Source organism: Vitis vinifera, chromosome 1 (assembly GCF_030704535.1).
Source record: "Vitis vinifera cultivar Pinot Noir 40024 chromosome 1, ASM3070453v1".
NCBI lineage: Eukaryota > Viridiplantae > Streptophyta > Magnoliopsida > Vitales > Vitaceae > Vitis > Vitis vinifera.
This window is the reverse complement of record NC_081805.1, coordinates 5,520,683-5,538,532: the sequence shown is the minus strand read 5'-3', so window position 1 is coordinate 5,538,532 and position 17,850 is coordinate 5,520,683. Positions and strand designations below refer to the sequence as shown.

General features: G+C 35.5%; 2 protein-coding genes across 3 annotated transcripts; one reads left to right on the top strand and one right to left on the bottom strand.

The window, feature by feature from the left end:
- Positions 1-2,070: 2,070 nt before the first annotated feature.
- LOC100255972 (adagio protein 3) lies at positions 2,071-6,188 on the top strand. The gene is made up of 2 exons (XM_010653148.3): positions 2,071-2,396; positions 4,263-6,188. Exons 1-2 carry the CDS (start codon positions 2,152-2,154, stop codon positions 5,866-5,868), a joined length of 1,851 nt encoding a protein of 616 aa, XP_010651450.1. The 5' UTR covers positions 2,071-2,151; the 3' UTR covers positions 5,869-6,188.
- Positions 6,189-7,185: 997 nt separating this feature from the next.
- Positions 7,186-16,109, bottom strand: LOC100261017 (phragmoplastin DRP1C). Of its 2 annotated transcripts, none has more exons than XM_002284883.4 (16): positions 15,587-16,108; positions 15,417-15,480; positions 14,953-15,060; positions 14,062-14,163; positions 13,282-13,332; positions 13,099-13,160; positions 12,616-12,706; positions 12,401-12,465; positions 11,980-12,174; positions 11,738-11,857; positions 11,576-11,646; positions 10,223-10,448; positions 10,081-10,131; positions 8,327-8,564; positions 7,998-8,137; positions 7,186-7,740 (listed from the first exon to the last, which is right to left on the bottom strand). In XM_002284883.4, exons 1-16 carry the CDS (start codon positions 15,716-15,718, stop codon positions 7,615-7,617), a joined length of 1,842 nt encoding a protein of 613 aa, XP_002284919.1. In that variant the 5' UTR covers positions 15,719-16,108; the 3' UTR covers positions 7,186-7,614. The 2 variants fall into 2 exon arrangements, 1 of the variants encoding a protein (XP_002284919.1); XR_786072.3 differs by having other exon boundaries at positions 7,639-7,740; positions 7,915-8,137; positions 15,587-16,109.
- Positions 16,110-17,850: the final 1,741 nt, after the last annotated feature.

Here is a 17,850-nt window from a genome sequence, read left to right as displayed (position 1 = left end):
ATATAAAAAACAAGTGACATGAGATTATATTATTCAAAATAATCAAAATCACGATTGATTATATATGCAGATGCAGGATATATTTCGAATCCTCATAAAACTCGATCTCAAATAAGATATGTCTTTACTTTTAGTGGTATGACAATATCTTGGAGATCAATCAAGCTGACAATGGTAGCTTTATTTTCAAATCATTCAGAAATTCTAACATATTTAAGAAACATATGAACTATTTTCCATTAGAGACAATACAACCAAGTTACATAAAGATAATTTGCTTGTATTACACAAATTAAAGAAGGATTCATAAAAGATAACAAAACTAAGCATATCTCCCCTAAATTCTTCCATACTCATGAGCTCCAAAAGAAATGTGAAATTGATGTTCAACAGATTTGGTCATATAGTAATATAATAGATCTATTTACAAAGGCGTTACATTCAACCACATTGAAAAGTTAAGGTATGACATTGGAGTGTGAAGATTGAGAAATCTACCAATTGAAATGTTAAATAAATCATAATCATGTTTACATGAGGGGGAGAATACTAATATGAATATACTGCACTCTTTTTTCCTTCGTTCAGGTTGTGTCCCACTAAATTTTACAGACAAGGTTTTTAACGAAACAGTTACCATATCCTTATAATCAAAGAGTATTATAAAATATGAGAATTTATAGCATTGTAGGAACTTATAGATGACCATCCATAATAATATTTATTTCTTTGCGACTTACTATAAAAGGGAGGAATCCCTAATGAAAATTAATTCAATTTTCTCTTCGTGCATTCTATTCTTTTTTTCTTAATTTCTTTTTCTTCTCTCACTTTGTTTCACAACAATTTCAAAATAATTTCCTTGTATTTAGCTTTGTACAAGGAATATAAAATAAAATTAAATATAAAAATAAATAAAATGAATTTTTTTTAAAAATATGTAAAAATAATCCATTAACTTTAAATTTATTTTTATTTTAAGCTTTTTTTTTGTTTCTCAATTCTTCTTATTTGATTTATAATGAAAAATATATAAAAAAAGTCAAATATAATTAAATTTAATTATAAACTTATATATTTTCAAATCATTTAATCTCTATAAAAGATAAAAAATAAATGAAATAAGTTTGAAATAATTATTAACTTTAAATATTTTTTCCTCTATTTTTTTTTCTTACATTTTCCTTTTATTTTTTATGTACTATTTTCTTTCTCTTATTGTCTCCCAAATTTTACAAAAATCAATCATTAAAAAAATCAATTTAATTTATATAATAGAAACGCAAATTTGATTACTTACGTTAAAAGGAAAGAGCAAAACAAAATAAAAGCTAAAGATCATTCGAAACTTCAAATTAAAAACCAGAAACTTTTATATTTTATGAAAAAAAAAATGTAGATGGAGTGGCCCACGAAATATGGGATTAAAAAATAACTGAAAAAGTAAATTGATAAGAGCGAACCCGGGAACCAACCCACAAGCGACACTGCATCGGAGCCGACGATTCCGCCACATCTGACCCCAAAAATATCTTCTCAAACCGGGTTGATGACGTGGAGGCTTGTAGGTGGCCCGTTAGGTCCAGATATTTTCTTCCAAAATATCACTCGGACACGTGGTGACCACTACACCGACGTGGACTTTTCCATTCATTGCTCGCCCTCCGACATCTCCCAAACTACGAAAATGCTACTCCTGTCTATTTCCTATGTCGCATCTACCTTTTAAGCATTTATCTATTTTCCCGTCAAACCGACTTTTTCCAATCAGATCAAATCAAATTGAATTTTATTATTTTCTTTGGTTTTTTTATTGGAATTTATAAGATAAAATCATAACAAATTCAAAGACTATATCCTCATAAATTCAAGAAACTGAAAAATAAAAAAATAAAAAAATAAAAAAATAAAAAACGCTTAGTAAAATTGATAAAAGCGGCGAGTAAAACTCATAAATGTGATGCGTTAACATTCGAAATAAGATTAGCAGAGTCGGTGGCACTTCTGTAAATAAATTGTAAACTTGGAGCATTTTGCGCTGCCCGTATTCAAGTATATAGAAAAAATCTATCACAGGCACACAGCACAAAGCATTCGTATTGGCGCAGAGTGAGCGTGGAGAGAGAGAAAGAGAGAGAGAGAAGGGTGGTGATGGCAGATGGAGGCGGAGGGAAAGAAGATGAAGAGGGTCTGTGTTCATGGAAGAGGTTAAAATGCGCCAGGGATGAAGAATTCGGGGAGGAAGTGCAACCTCTTGGCAGCTTCTTCTACCCAACGGTACCCTCCGCTTTTGTCGTCTCCGACGTTCTCGAGACCGATTTTCCCATCATTTACGTTAATTCCGTCTTCGAAACCAGCACCGGATACCGCGCCGACGAAGTCCTCGGTCGAAACTGGTATCGGATTTCTCCAATTCCCACTTTTGTTTTTCCAATTTTGTGGATTTTCGCTTCTCACTATCTGTTTGGTTCCCGGGAAACATCAGGAAGGGAAAACAATAAAAATTTTTGGAATTTGATGGTCTTACAATGCAATGGTTTAAAAACTGGAAATTTAAAACTCAAGTTAAGTGAGCCAAATAGCTGTGCCAGTCTCAGTTAGGAGGGAATTTCTTGTTTTTATTTTTGAGTGCATATCTTTATTATTTATTCGATCCGTCGCATTAGTTGAAATTATACTGATTGTGCAGAATTCTATTTGCTCTTTTTAGGTGAGTGCTGAGACTGAGGAAAGACAAAGGAAGAAAATTTGAAATCCTATCTTTTATAACTTTGGAAGAGAAATAGAATGAAAAACTCACCTGAGCTAAGCCAAATCAAAGTCGGTTTTGCTTCTTATTTTGGGTTTCAATAAAGAAAAATCTAGGAATCAGACTTTTCTCTTAACTATTTGATACATGCTAGGCTCTTATGCTCTCTTTGGATATTGGGAAATGGCAAGGAAAGGAAAGAATAGTAAAGAATCTCAGTTCTCAGCATACGAAAGAGAAAGGAGAATAAAATATAATAAAAATTATTTAATATTTTTTACACGAAAAAGAATAAATTTGGAAGGAATTGAGAGAAAAAAAAAATTATTGAGTTCGAATTATTTTTTATGTTTCTTTCTTTTCATTTTTCCTAATCATTTTTGGTTCCTCGTTCTTTTTTTCAAACTTTCCTATTCAAATGATGGCTTAACCATTAGTGTTTAGTGAAGGTAGGACAAATATCGCACCTCGGCCATTTCTGAAAGCTGTCATTTGGGTCACCCCACCTATCTTAATAGTGGTATTGTCACACCCCAACGGGCTTAATAGTGGTGTTGTTACACCCCAACAATCTCTTTCCCAACATGACACTCTTGTGACTTGAACCGATGACTTCGGCTCTCATACCACTTATTGGATGGAGTTTTGACCATCTAAAAATCATTTAGTGTTTAATGAGTGTGAGTCAAACCTTGACATTTCATCTCATAGGCTTGTTCTAAGAGTCGTCATTTGGGTGAACTATTCGCCGGCTTAAGAGTTGCATTGTTACACCCAACACTTTCTTTTGTGAAGTGACGATGGTGATTTCACTCAATTAATTTTTTTCATGAAAGAAAATCTTATATGAGTAAAGGTGAGTTTGCTCCATCTTCTGAATCTCTTTACAAAAAGGGGACAAGCTCAAAAAAAACATCACTCTAATATAGATCATTGAGATTCCAAGTCATTGGTATTTTTCATTTGTTTGAAAAAAAAAGGTCAAAAAACAATGGAGCCGTATTGTCATTTTATGTTGTTAACTTCTGGTGTTTGTGTTCACTTAGAGGAGCTTGCAGTAAAGGTTTCAAATTCTGTTCACTTCTCTTGCTGCTTTTAACTTACACAATTATACTTGGTTGGTTTGATTGAGTTATTGGGCGAGTGGTGTAGTGTTTTCCCATCTACTTTTTAGCATAATCTATATCTGGTGCTTTGAGGGAAGTTTCACCCATTCCATTATATTTTTATTGTAGAGGTAATTACATATGCTATTTTAGCGTTATGAATGTTTGATTTTCCAGCATATGCAACACATCAAATTGGTTCTTCTCAACTAGTGGTTTTTTTATCCTTAAGTTCTTTAAATTTATTCTGAAAGTTCAGTCTTTTTCATTTCATTCACATCTGTATTTACTAGGGTAGAATTTACATCTAAACATATGCTTCCATCAGCACTGTCATTTTGCCATTTGTTATGTTAATTTTGCTTTACAAAAGACTCGTTTTGACATTCTGAAGCATTTCGTTTCAGTCGATTCTTACAATATAGGGACCCTCGCGCTCAAAGAAGACACCCTTTGGTGGATCCAGTTGTTGTTTCTGAGATCAGAAGATGCCTGGAGGAAGGTATTGAGTTCCAAGGTGAGCTCTTAAATTTCAGGAAGGATGGTACTCCCCTGGTAAACCAGCTAAGACTTGCGCCTATACATGATGATGATGGAGTTGTGACACACATAATAGGTATTCAAGTGTTTTCCGAAGCAAAAATAGATCTGAACCATGTATCATATCCAGTTTTCAAAGAGACTGGCTATCCACATGTTGATCAGTCAGGTAACTATTCTCCTGTGGGTGGACAAGCCCAACATGCCCAGCATCAAGAAATATGTGGGTTCCTTCAGTTGTCTGATGAAGTTTTGGCCCACAATATTTTATCACGCTTGACCCCAAGAGATGTTGCATCCATAGGGTCAGTCTGCCGAAGGATTCGTCAATTAACAAAGAATGAGCATGTAAGGAAGATGGTATGTCAAAATTCATGGGGAAGAGAAGTCACAGGTACACTGGAACTGATGACTAAGAAATTAGGGTGGGGTCGTCTGGCCAGGGAACTGACCACTCTGGAGGCTGTTTGTTGGAAGAAAATGACCGTTGGAGGTGCAGTGGAGCCTTCTCGTTGCAATTTCAGTGCATGTGCAGCAGGTAATCGACTTGTATTATTTGGAGGTGAGGGAGTTAACATGCAGCCAATGGATGACACATTTGTTCTCAATCTTGATGCTGCAAATCCAGAGTGGCGTCAAGTGAGTGTGAAATCATCCCCACCAGGGCGCTGGGGCCACACTCTTTCATGCCTGAATGGTTCCTGGTTGGTGGTGTTTGGGGGATGTGGGAGGCAAGGATTGCTTAATGATGTCTTTGTTCTTGACTTGGATGCCAAGCATCCAACATGGAAAGAAGTCTTTGGTGGAACTCCCCCTCTCCCTAGATCTTGGCATAGCTCTTGCACAATAGAAGGCTCCAAATTGGTTGTCTCAGGTGGATGCACGGATGCAGGGGTGCTTCTGAGTGACACCTATTTATTGGATCTCACTACAGATAAGCCCATGTGGAGAGAGATTCCAACTTCATGGGCTCCTCCCTCTAGATTGGGACATTCGCTCTCAGTTTATGGAAGGACTAAAATTCTTATGTTTGGTGGGCTTGCTAAGAGTGGGCACTTGAGGTTGCGATCAGGTGAGGCCTACACAATTGATTTGGAGGATGAGCGGCCACATTGGAGGCAACTGGAATGTAGTGGGTTCACTGGCATAGGTAGCCAGAGTGCTGTGGTTCCTCCTCCAAGACTCGATCATGTTGCTGTAAGTATGCCTTGTGGAAGGATAATCATATTTGGTGGCTCTATAGCTGGGTTGCACTCTCCTTCCCAGCTCTTCCTTTTAGATCCTTCAGAAGAGAAGCCCTCGTGGAGAATTCTCAATGTTCCAGGGCAACCACCTAAATTTGCTTGGGGTCACAGCACCTGTGTGGTTGGAGGGACCAGGGTCCTTGTCCTGGGTGGGCACACTGGGGAGGAGTGGATACTTAACGAATTGCACGAATTGTGCTTAGCAAGCAGGCAGGACTCGGACCAATGATTTAATAGTGAGTTGCCCACACTGCAGAAATGTATAAATTTTACCCTACCAGTCCAAGGAAGATTTTCCTGCATGATCCGTGCCACTAAGGTTCTACCTTTTTGTTCACTTTGAGTCTTATCTTCTGACGTGTTCCACTGATGCATTATGTGTGTTTTTGCTCAGAAGTTTACTATTATATGTACTGCATAAAGACCTTTCTCCGGACTGTTTTGGTACACTGTGAACGTGGGATGTGGTTGTGTATTTTCAGTTTGTAACCCCAATAATAATATGTTTGTGCCCTTTCCATTGAGAAATGAGGCATCCCCAGTAGGAAACATGCATATTATCTTTGGCTTCTGATACTGCCGTGCTTTCCATTTTCTTTTCTTTTTTTTCTCTCTTTAATTGAGCAGGTATTCATTTCTGGTAAGTGGGAAAATCTAACTTAAGAGTTGGTTTAAAACAGTCAAGCGTGGAATCATTAGAAGAAATCATGAGAGGACTGTGAGACCTGGTGAGCTGATTAACTAGATAGATCTGTGGGCATATTGCTTATAACTCAGAACCTAGATATACGAAGTTCCAATCTGTGTGCTGGAAATCTTTTACCTCGGTGAGTATCTGCCTTCTTTTGAATAGAGATTACTTGTTATCACTAGTGCATCTATCTTCTTCTCGGCACGACGCTACTGTAATGTGGTTTTCTAGAGCCGATGGTGGTTAAGGTAATTTGAGATAGTTTATGAATGTTTGGGTACTTGGAAGATTTGAGAAAAAATAAAATAAAGAGGAAAAAGAAAAAAAAAAAAAAAGTGAAAATAAATAAAAATTAAATTTAAACATAAACTATAAAGATATTGGAAAAGACCTTTGGATTGCCACCTTCCATGGATTTAGAACACCCCACCCAACACCCCCAAAAGAAATTAAAAAATAAATAGATAAAGATGAAAACTAGTAGCCAGTTTTCTAAGTTTTATTCCTTATCATCAGAAAATGAAATTTTGATTATGACATTAAGTTGCCGGAGAATGGAAAGTCACATTATTTCTGAAATTTAATTGAGCTTCCTTTCATAGTTTCATGTCACTGTCAAGATATTTCAAGCCACAAAAAAGTAATCCAAAACGAGGGCCCAGACAGAACATTGAACTGCAGGTGACGCTGACCAATGCAAAGAGATTAGCAGGCAGGCATGCATGCAGGCAGTCAGTGATGTCCTGTTTCAGGAAGAGCTGTCATGAAGAAAAATCAAGCTAAATATTTGGGCACTTGTAGGGCCCATAGAATACAAAAGCGTGACAGATCTCACCCAAAATCCTCTAAAAATTTAAGTCTGTGAAGCATCAATACCGGTGGGTGGGGCAATTGACAACCGCCTAGGAGGTTTTAAAGTTCATGGATAAGTACCAGGGAGTTGATTAACACAAGACACAACAGCATCTTTTTGTGCAGGAATTCTGATAAGTACTAGTGTAAATTGGGAGACGTGTCCATTTACATGAACTTAAACATGTAGTGTCATGCTCTAGTGCACCATGGAATACAGGTCAAAAAGCTGTTGAATAACAAGAGAAGAAAACAACAGGCGAAAGAGTTACAAAATTAACAAATGGAAGCTCGACCGAGAGGCCTTTTTAGTGTGTGGGCATTTCATTATTTTGAGTACAAAAAGAATATGTTAACCTGATAAATCTATCTGCCGTCTTCATGTGGGCAAAGGCACATGTCTAATATGAGTCACAAGCGGGTGGGTTTCCATCATTTCCATGACACTGAGTCGATCTCATCTCTTGCCGACTTGTACAGCTCCAGCCTCTTAGCTATGGCCTGTCTCTTCTCCATGAGTGCCGGGTCCTCATCCAACATTGAACCAAGCTGCTCCTTCTGAAAATGTACCACAACATTTTTGTTAAACCTTTTATTATTAATAATCCTGCACTCCATATGCCTTCTTCCATCACGTAAATGTAGACGTTCTTTTCAAGTTCCATTGAATGATACTTGATTTTGCAGAACTAGAAACCAATCAGAAATTGTTTTTGAGTGACTCATCTTTACATTTATCTAAAGGAAAACTCGTTTAAGGAAATTCTGGGGAAGGAGGCATGTAAGCATCTTCTTGTCGGATTCTACAACTCTACCTCTCTTCTCCCAAGCTGAGCATAGAAGTGGCTGAGCAGAGATCTTTTGGCCTCTCGGACTTGACAATAAACAACAGCCTTGGGGATGGAATTCTTCATTGTTTCACAAATCATACTGATATACCCTGATACATTTGATCCTGGAACAGCACAATGGAACATATATCAGCAGTGATTAGTGTTTTGAGATATTGAACTAATGGTAATATAAATCAATTTGTTGCAACATGCGATGTAAAATAGATATGTAAGCCAACCTAAACAAAGTGAAACAGAAGCATCATGCATCATGCATACAGTTTAAGCCATGCATGATACAGACCGCATACCTATCCTCCTGAGATGGATTTCTGTGTAGCGATCCATATTTGGGCCTGATGGGTTTGCATTCTTCTCTTGTTTTTCTGTTTCAAACTGCTGCTTTCGAAAAAAATCTACTGTGAGGTAACTAGACTCCATTTCTACCAGCCGTAACACTGTTTTGCGGCTTTCTTCCCTGAATCTTTCCAATGCTTCTGTTGCAGCAGCTGCTATGTCAGCTGTAAGCGATGGAAATCGCTTCAATTCCTGCAAATTAAGTGGCATTAACAGGAAGCAAGGCAATTCCTCTTCACTGTTGAGCGGGAGAACCCATACAAAGATTGTGTTTCATTTCAATACAAATGGACATAGTGTTATTGCTCAGTTTCCTTGTGCATGTTCCAGGAGGGCACCCAAGATATGTAAGTGTGCAGCAGTTGGTCCAGAAGTGGATCCAGGTTGTGGGGATAATGTGATTATACTACCAGAGAACTTCACGGGTAAATGTACCAATATACCTCATTGATGAAACACAAAAGGCATCTAGAACATTTGTGCATTACTGTCCAGAGAAAGGGAGAACACAAGATGTTGAAGTTGCTTTGGTAATGACCACTTGATCACATTTTTAGATTGTATAAAATAATTGAATTGGAAAAATAAAATGGCTAGATATTAAGCCAATCTCCCAAATGATATCCATTTTTGTGAAACTCACCACCGATATTTTCAGTTCACAGAAGCTACCATTCCACTGCCATACTGCCACTACAATAACCACCATTGCTGATAAAACCATTTAGCCCAATTCAATCAAGTCTGGTTGTACTTGTAACAGACATTAATTATTATGAATCACTAGTATTCTATCTTCAAAGAACTTTCCTATGAATAACTGGGAAGCAACTTAGTATTGAGATTATGGTATCAACACCAGCCCAATACCAACTATTGTTTCCTCCTCTGCCAACTAAATTATCATGGTACTCTCCCTCTTAGTATTGCAGATATGGTATCAACACCAGCAGGATACCAACTATTGTCTCTTCTTCTTCTTCTTCTTCTTTTTCCCTTTTGTTTTTTTCTGAGCCAAATAGGATAGAGTTTCAAGAAGAAAACAAAAAATGTGAAGTCAAATCTCAAAAGCCTAAATATTCCAAGGAATTCCCCAAAGCAAGACATTTCTACCACTGGAAGCTTTGCACATTTTAATCAAATATATATGTTTGAAGAGTAATTATTATTCATTCAATTCCCTTAACATTTTCAGTACCTAACTGTTGACAGAATGCTAACAGAGCAAAATCAATACAGGTTACATAAGCACCTTCAAAATGTGAGGAAAGCAGGTGGGGAACAGATAGGTGTTACCATGTTTTGCCTTTAAACACATAACTACATGTCTGGTAAAGGTAGAGAAAATCACACTTTTAGTTTTCTAGAAGTTCCCTATAAGCCTTCCTTAATCTTTCCCACTATTGTATCAAGATGGGTGAAGTACCCATAGTGCTCGCACATGAAGCAAAGTTGGCATTGCCTCTCAAATTTTCGATCTCTTTTAATTCACATCAACCTTGATAGGATGGAAAAAGGGAAAAAAAAAAAAAAAAACAACGATCTCAGGCCCAATCAATCCAAGTGCTTTAACTATCTCACAAATACAAAGTGTAATGTGCCCATTTGAAGACTATCAACCACTTAATGAAAAAGCTAAAAATAATCCCGCATGCATAAATCTATTCGAATCTTCTGAAAACAGAGGCATCAACAAAAGACTGCTCACCTGTGTTTCAGCTATTGATTTCCGCACAAGTTCTTTCAAAACGAAATGCACCTGAGTAGGAAATAGACAATGTAACCAACCAAGAGAACTGTCATATATAGCATTTTCTTAGTATAAAGAGGATTTAAGATCTTAAAATTACAGCATCAACAGAGGCTTCAGCCGGGCCTTTGAAAAAGCTGAGGGATCCATCAATAAGTCGTCTGTATCCTTGTTCTGGAGCAATTAAATGTGGTTGGTAACCATCTGCCTCTGAAACAACTTTTCGGACATTTTGTAAAGAAAGATGACGATCAAAGGGGAGCTTTTTTAAAGCAGCAGGCAATTGATGATCAAAAACTCCATATATCTTATCTCCACCAGCTCGCCTGAGGTGGCAAATAATTATTGTTAGGGAAAGTATAAAACCTTAAAAAAGTCTATCCAACCCAAGAGGATACCGATTTTATGATGATCAGACCATGAAATTTTATAAAGGTGACATTATCTTCTCACAATAAAAGCCTAAAGTGTACCAAAATAAAACAAAGAGAATGTGGGTATGTGCATCAAACTATGCTCATAATTGAAATTTTGCTACAATTTGTTGGAAACTTCTTTATGATCTGAGCATGATCCTCATTAGACACTATATAAAAGAGCATCTTATGGACATCTTCATGTGATAAACCACGAGAAACAACAATAATATGGAGAAGAAAATAAGAAAAACAAAACAAAACCTAGAAGGCACATAATGATTCATGTGGTTCAACCTAAAACCTACATCGACGGGCTAAGATAAACAAAGAATTAATATTGTACCAGGATATTACAATTAGAGAGCTCTTTAGCTCCCATACCCCCAATTACTCCAAAATGACCCTCCTTCAGTCAAAACTCTTTCTATATTTATCCTCATTGCTTAGGAATATTCCATGTAGGGAACCAATTGACTGTTATAAATAAACCTATTGTTGTAAGAAAATTTATAATAGAATAATTTTTTTATAACAATATGAAAGCTCCTTTACAAGAATGTCTCCTAATATGAAAATAGCATGAATTAGAAATTAACTAAGTGGGAATTTGAAATACTTTCCAACAATCTCTAACTTGGCTCAAAATTTCAGGCTTAGCACACTCCGAAAATATACCATAACTTTTTGCTCAAGCGCTAGAAAGTCTTAAATGACATTTCATCAACAATCGATGGGCGTTCGATGAATACAAACAGTGATTAAAGCTCAGGTAATGTCTAAACTTCAATGTGAGAATAGACTTTGTAATCACATCTGTTGGATTCTCTGCTACAATGATTCTTTTTCAGTCATGGCCCCATGATGATATTAGGTTCCTCCTACTTAACAGTTGCTGCCACACTAAAAGCATACTATTTTTTAAGTTTCTATTGTCGACCAGTTGCTGAACAAAGAATTTCAAAACAGAACACAAATAGAAATATTTGGTGCTGAAAAATGTTGATAAATGCAGAAATATAGGCTCTGGTGTTTACCCTCCATCTAGATGTTCCTTAAAGACACGGTCAAATGCACGACACATTTCCAAAATTGTATACAACTGGGCCTGTACGAAGTAAAATATTTCAAAAAATCAATATAGGATTCAAAACAATCTCATTCATAACCAATAAACTGGATTTGGTCCCAGTCATTACCCCTGAATCTACTGCAATAGGCCTGCCAATACGATCCAACTCTGCATTAAGCTCATCAATTGTCTTATTAATCAAAGCAATAATACTTGGAATTCGTTGCCGAATGACAGACTCCAAATGCTAATTGAGAAAAAGGGAAAAGGCTTAATGTAAATATGTTTTGAGATTTCAGTAAATTGAAGAAAAAAAGGATAAACAGAACCAAGATAACTAGAAGACAGTAAGAAAAGGAGGAAGAAGACCTGGGATAGAAGTTTTGCAAGATACTCTGAGCCCATTTTATGTGCCAAGTGTCCATACTCAGGGCTGCTTTCAAAATATTCACGCTCTTTTTGACGGGCAGCAATCATGTCAACATTCTTGTTGATATCAGCTTGTGAACGATTTACAATTCCCACCCAGGGATGCTGCAGCCTATATGATCTCCCTTCCAGAACCTTATACATTCATTGATAGAAACTATTCATGTTTCCATATCAAGCCCACCGCCAGATTTAATGAACTTGAACTAAGAATTCAGTGGGGAAGAAATGCTTAAAGGAAACTAAAAGATAGAACCAGAAAATAACCATGATCTTATGGACAGTACATAATGAGCTTATAAAAATGAAAGTAATCTATATGGTCTGGGCAATTTATATAGAAGTATAGTTGAACCCGTACATCCAGAGCATTGGTTCCCTTGTCCATCAGATCAAGTTTTGTTAGCACTCCAAATGTTCTTTCACCTACAAATACCAAATGTAATAAATGTAGCTAAATCTTTTAGCTTGTAAAATATGAACTAAAGATTCCACTGTAAAACAATGCATTGCGTTGGGATAAACTACTCCAGCCTTATTATTCAAGAAGAAACATAGGAACTAACTCCATAATACCTGTAGGATCAACTTCTCTAGCAAGCTTTATAGCATCCGAAGTGGCAATGTCTTGATTAGCAGGAGAAATCGCCAATATAATGCAGTTAGGCTACGGAACCAATACCGATCCATTAGATTAATTGGTATGAGAGAAAAAGTTAAGAGTGCATCTATGAATTTGAAGAAGAGACCTTTTCCTTGCCTAAACTGAAGATAATTTCCATAAGTAGTAAAAGAACTAGCTAGAAAAGGATATACAAAGATTAAGTTAAAGGATTTAGAAAGGATTAAATTTAAGATGGCCATTGCACAACTGAATTCAACTCCAGTATCCTAGAACTGCAAAAATTTTACATACGAATGGGCAACATTCCCAGCTCACTATCCTAGAAATATGCTTCCATACATATTCTGTTAGTGTATGCATTCTCATAAGCGTTTCACTTAGGGAGTGTTAAATACATATTCGGAAAGGCCTAATGTTTACCGTTGTTACCTCACCTTCTCAACATAAGAACGAACCATGTTGTCAATGTCTTCAACAATACTGTCTGGTTGTCCCTCTGCCAAAGGCCAAAATTTTCATTATCTGTTAATAATAGAACTTAATTGACCCTAAATGTATATATAGGATTGATTTCTTCAGTTTTTAACAAAAATGAATATGTATTATTAAAGAATTACCTACAGCAACCTTTGTCATCCCAGGAAGATCAATGAGAGTCAAGTCGACAACTGCCAAACAAAGCCATGATTTTTACCATCTACTCTAATAGTAATAATTATTAAACAGATATGATTGAAGCACTTCTATAAAGTATGGAAGCTACATAAGGAAGAAAGGAAAAGAAGAAAAAAAAGGTTCAATGCTCAATTGTATCATTCCTAAACAATGATATTCTACATTCCCAATATGCAGGTAGTGCATTGGTAGGGATCAAAGGCAAAAGAAATTAAGATATGGTATATTATCGTGTCAAGTGACCGTTTGATTATGTACAAATTCAATATCCCATTTACATTCCACAAACAATAATACAATGCAGCTCTAAAAAGGTAGGGAATTTATCTCTTGTTCACTAGCTACTTAACCATACGAATATTAAAACCATGATTCCAAGAAGTAAATTAAAACAGATCTGAAGCTGGTTGCCCACCAGTTCAGTTATGGAAGTAAAAGGTCCAGACACAGCAAAAGGGGAAAGCAATGTATATATGTATAAAAAGGGGAAAGCAAAGAATATACAGTAAAAGGGGAACTGAAGTGTGGAGGGGATTAACAACACATGACCCATGTCTCATGAACCATATTTTGTTCTAGACAATTGTACATGAAGAGCAGGCACTAGTACCATAATTATGCAACAACAAAGTGAAAATGTTATAATATCTTTCTGTTTTATTCAATAACATAACCCAAACTAAGCAGATAGCAGTAACTAACAGAAAAAAGTAACTACAAACCATTGGGTGAATAAATGCTCAGGTGAATTGGAATGTTAGATATGTGCTTTGTCTTCCCAGTTATACGGTCTGTTTCATCTTGAATCTCCTTACGGACGGAAGCTACATAACAAAAGGAACACAAAAAAAAAAAGACTGATTGATTAATGCATACTATAGACAAACAAGAAAAGGTATTTATGTCTAAAATTTTAAAGGATGACAACTGCATAACAGCAGAAGATAAATATTTTAAGGGAATCATGGTAAGCTGAATTCTGTAAAAGAGTTGTGTCCTGAAGAAATATTGACTAAATGAGGACAAGATGCCATTTATCATTGACATAATAGGAATAGATAGTAAGAATCAATTGCACATGTCCATAACTGGGAGCAAAAAGAAGCAAACCAATTGAGCCTACACCAAAGTTGCCATAAGAAAGGTGGTTCATGTCTTCATTATTCCGTCATCATGGGCAACATTCATTGTTTATTACAGATTACAGCAACAGGAAATAAATGAGGCAAAGCAAATAATGCCTTCCTGCTATTATTGTAGACTCACACCTATCAGTCATCCCATACACCTATAAAGTCAGTCCTACCAGTTGTTAATCTGTCTCTGTGGCATTGGAAACAAAGCTAAACCAAATTGGAAGTAATTTTTAGAAGGTATGAATTTGTTTCAGTGATACCTTTATCCACACGGTATAAGCATGTTTCAAGCTTCAGAAAAGGAACCAAATTCAGTAAGCAAGTAAAATTCACAAACAAGACAATAAAATTCTAATGGAAACCTGAAGCAACAAAGTTTAAAAACATATAAAATTATCAGATTAACATTACATAAGCCCATGGATGGAACATATCTTAATTCAAATAGAAAATTAGGCTTGGTTAGATTCATCTTACCAAAATCAGTAAACTTCTTTTTTGGTGCGTGAAGAAACTCCCCATATTCGGCCTGCCCTTGTTCTGTCTTGTGAAGTTGCAATACCAGAGGCCTCCTTGTCACAATGCCTTACCATTCAAGAAAATATACAAATGAAATACAAATTGACGTTAAAAAAGAATGTCCTATTTTCATGACTAACTAGCATAGCAAGATTTTTTTTTTCTTTTTTCTTTTTCTTTTTCCTTTTTTTGATAATTTAATAAGACCACTGCAATCATAGCTATTTGAAATTAAAGTGACTCCAAACTGAGCCTAATCAAGGCAATTCTTTTATTATTTGGATATCAATCCAACTTAGGAAATGAGATTCAACTGTAACTTTCCATTCTCTTCCTTCCATTTTTTTCTCATCAACCAAACAAAGGATAAATGAAAATGCATTAACAATATGTACCAAAACAAACACAAAATAGGAAATTACCGGATCCACGAGGCAGGAAGTCCCTTCCAACCACGCTTTCCAACACAGACGATTTCCCAGAGCTCTAATTTCCGCATTGAAAAAGGAAAACAAGAAAAATGAGCAGAAAGGAAAACCCAGATAATTCAGAACGAGAAAATGAAAAGCCGAGAAAAAAGAATGGCGGAAACCTGGCCTCCTACAACAGCAACAGAAGGAAGAGCTTCCCAGAGGGACATTCCTTCGCCACCGTGATCGCCTAGGACGGTGCAGGCTCTCTGGATTCTGTTGACGAGTCCGATCAAGCTCTCCATTGTCGCCATCTTTTGAATGAACAAGCAATGAACCTTTCAGTTTTTATGGGTGTACGAGATGAATTAATCTTTGAAGACAACACAAGGGCATGAAATGGGGATCCAGAAATCGAAATTGACTTTGTTTTGGAATTTTTTTTTTATTTTCAGGTTTGGATCCAGAGATTGAATCTCAGGCGCAAGACAGAGATGAGAGAGAGAATAAACAGAAAAACGGTTGAAAGGACGTTGAAAATATTTGCATGGGGCTGGAATTTGTAATTTTACTTGATTTCGGGGTCAGTCATAAATAAATGAAATTGGGTCACCTTCCACTGCAACGATCATGAAATATAACATGATTTATTATCATTTTTAGCTAATTTCTCCCCAAAGAAAAAGGTGTGTTGGTATGTCAGCCTCTTCTCCACCCATATATATAGTTTAAACAAAAAAATCCTCTACCTAGGATCAAAGATGGGAAGGCTATGAGCAATGAAATATTAATGCTATGATTGATTCTTTCAAAACATCGTGGAAATAAAAAATTGTTAAGATTATATTTGATTCTTAAAAACTACTCATTAAAGAAAAAATAATTAAGAAAATAATTTTCTTATATTTGATTATCTTATAAAAAATTAAAATTAATTAAAAATATATACATTTTTTAATTATTTAATATTTATATTTTAAAGTTAAAATAAGTTAAATGAGTTTGAACCAACATCTAACAATAATGTATTGGCTTTAAATTCATTTTTTTTATTTTCCTTCATTTTTTCCTTTCTTCTACTTTTTCTCTTAATTTTATTTCTCTTGTATTTTCCTTCTAATTTTTTTGGTACCATACAAGGAAAATGATTTTCTTATATTTGGATATACTATGAAAAATATCAAAGAAAATTAAATATAATTAAAATTAGTTAGAAATTAATACATTTTCAAATTAAATAATCTTTAAACTAAAAAGTTAAAATAAGTCAAATGAGTTTGAAGTAATATATAAAAATAATTTATTAACTTTAAATATATTTTAAATTTTCCTTCACTTCTTATTTCTCTCAATTTTCTTTTCCTTACATTTTTTTTTCAAATAATAATGAACCAAACATAGCCTAAAATTAACCTAGAGACCTATGAAGCTTCAATAACATGAGGGCTACATTGGATGCCATAAAAGGAAAGTTTTCATTAGAGTACTCAAAGGATTTACATCATCATGAAAGTCCGAAAAGGTTTTCTTCCCTTTAAATTCTACACTAGATGAAAAGATATGATTTTTGTTAAAAGGAATGATGCACTTCTATACACATTTGCAAGATCTAGCCTAACATCATGGACTTAGGCTTTTGCTAAACCCACGTGAGGTACTTAGACAACTCAATTCATTTTATGTTGTTAAATCAGTTTTTTCCATGTACATATCTTGCTAGGCTAAGCAATGCACATGACTAGGAAGTTTGGATTAGAACTAAGAGCAATTGTATTGCACAAGAATGCTTATAATATTAGGAAGCTCTCAAATTGTGGTGTTTCAACCAAATGAGGGCACCTCTTATTCATAGGCACCCAAAGAATTTTGCGAAACCCACAAAGGTTTCCCACAAATCTAGAACTCTCTAAAAATGCCTATATAAAAGTAATGTATAAATCTATATACAAGAGTTCACTAGAACTCTCTAAAACACCCCCCACACTTCCTTTGTCTTTCAACATCGTGTAAAGATGTGTGGACATCTCTAAGCTTCTCTAGAAGCTTCCACACTACTCCATTAGTAGATAAATGTGTATTGCTCCATAAGGTACTAGAAGCTACCTGCTAAACGCAAGTAAGGTTTATTTGAGCAAGTAGTATACTTAGGTCTAATTCCATAAACTATTGTGCACATTGTTCATTTCTCCCTTGAACAAAATCCTCTAAATATGTAAAGATCTAACCACTCATTCTTGGGAAGCAAGAAAGTAAAAATGAATGATATGGAATAGAAAATTCAATGTATACAAACACACACTAACTTTAATTCTACGTAGAAAATCAAAGTACGATTAATACATCAATGTCTTTAAATCATTTTCAACAACCCTAATAATGAAATATTAAACACACACTAACCCTAATATCACATGGCAACATCCTAACATGCCACATAACCAAATAA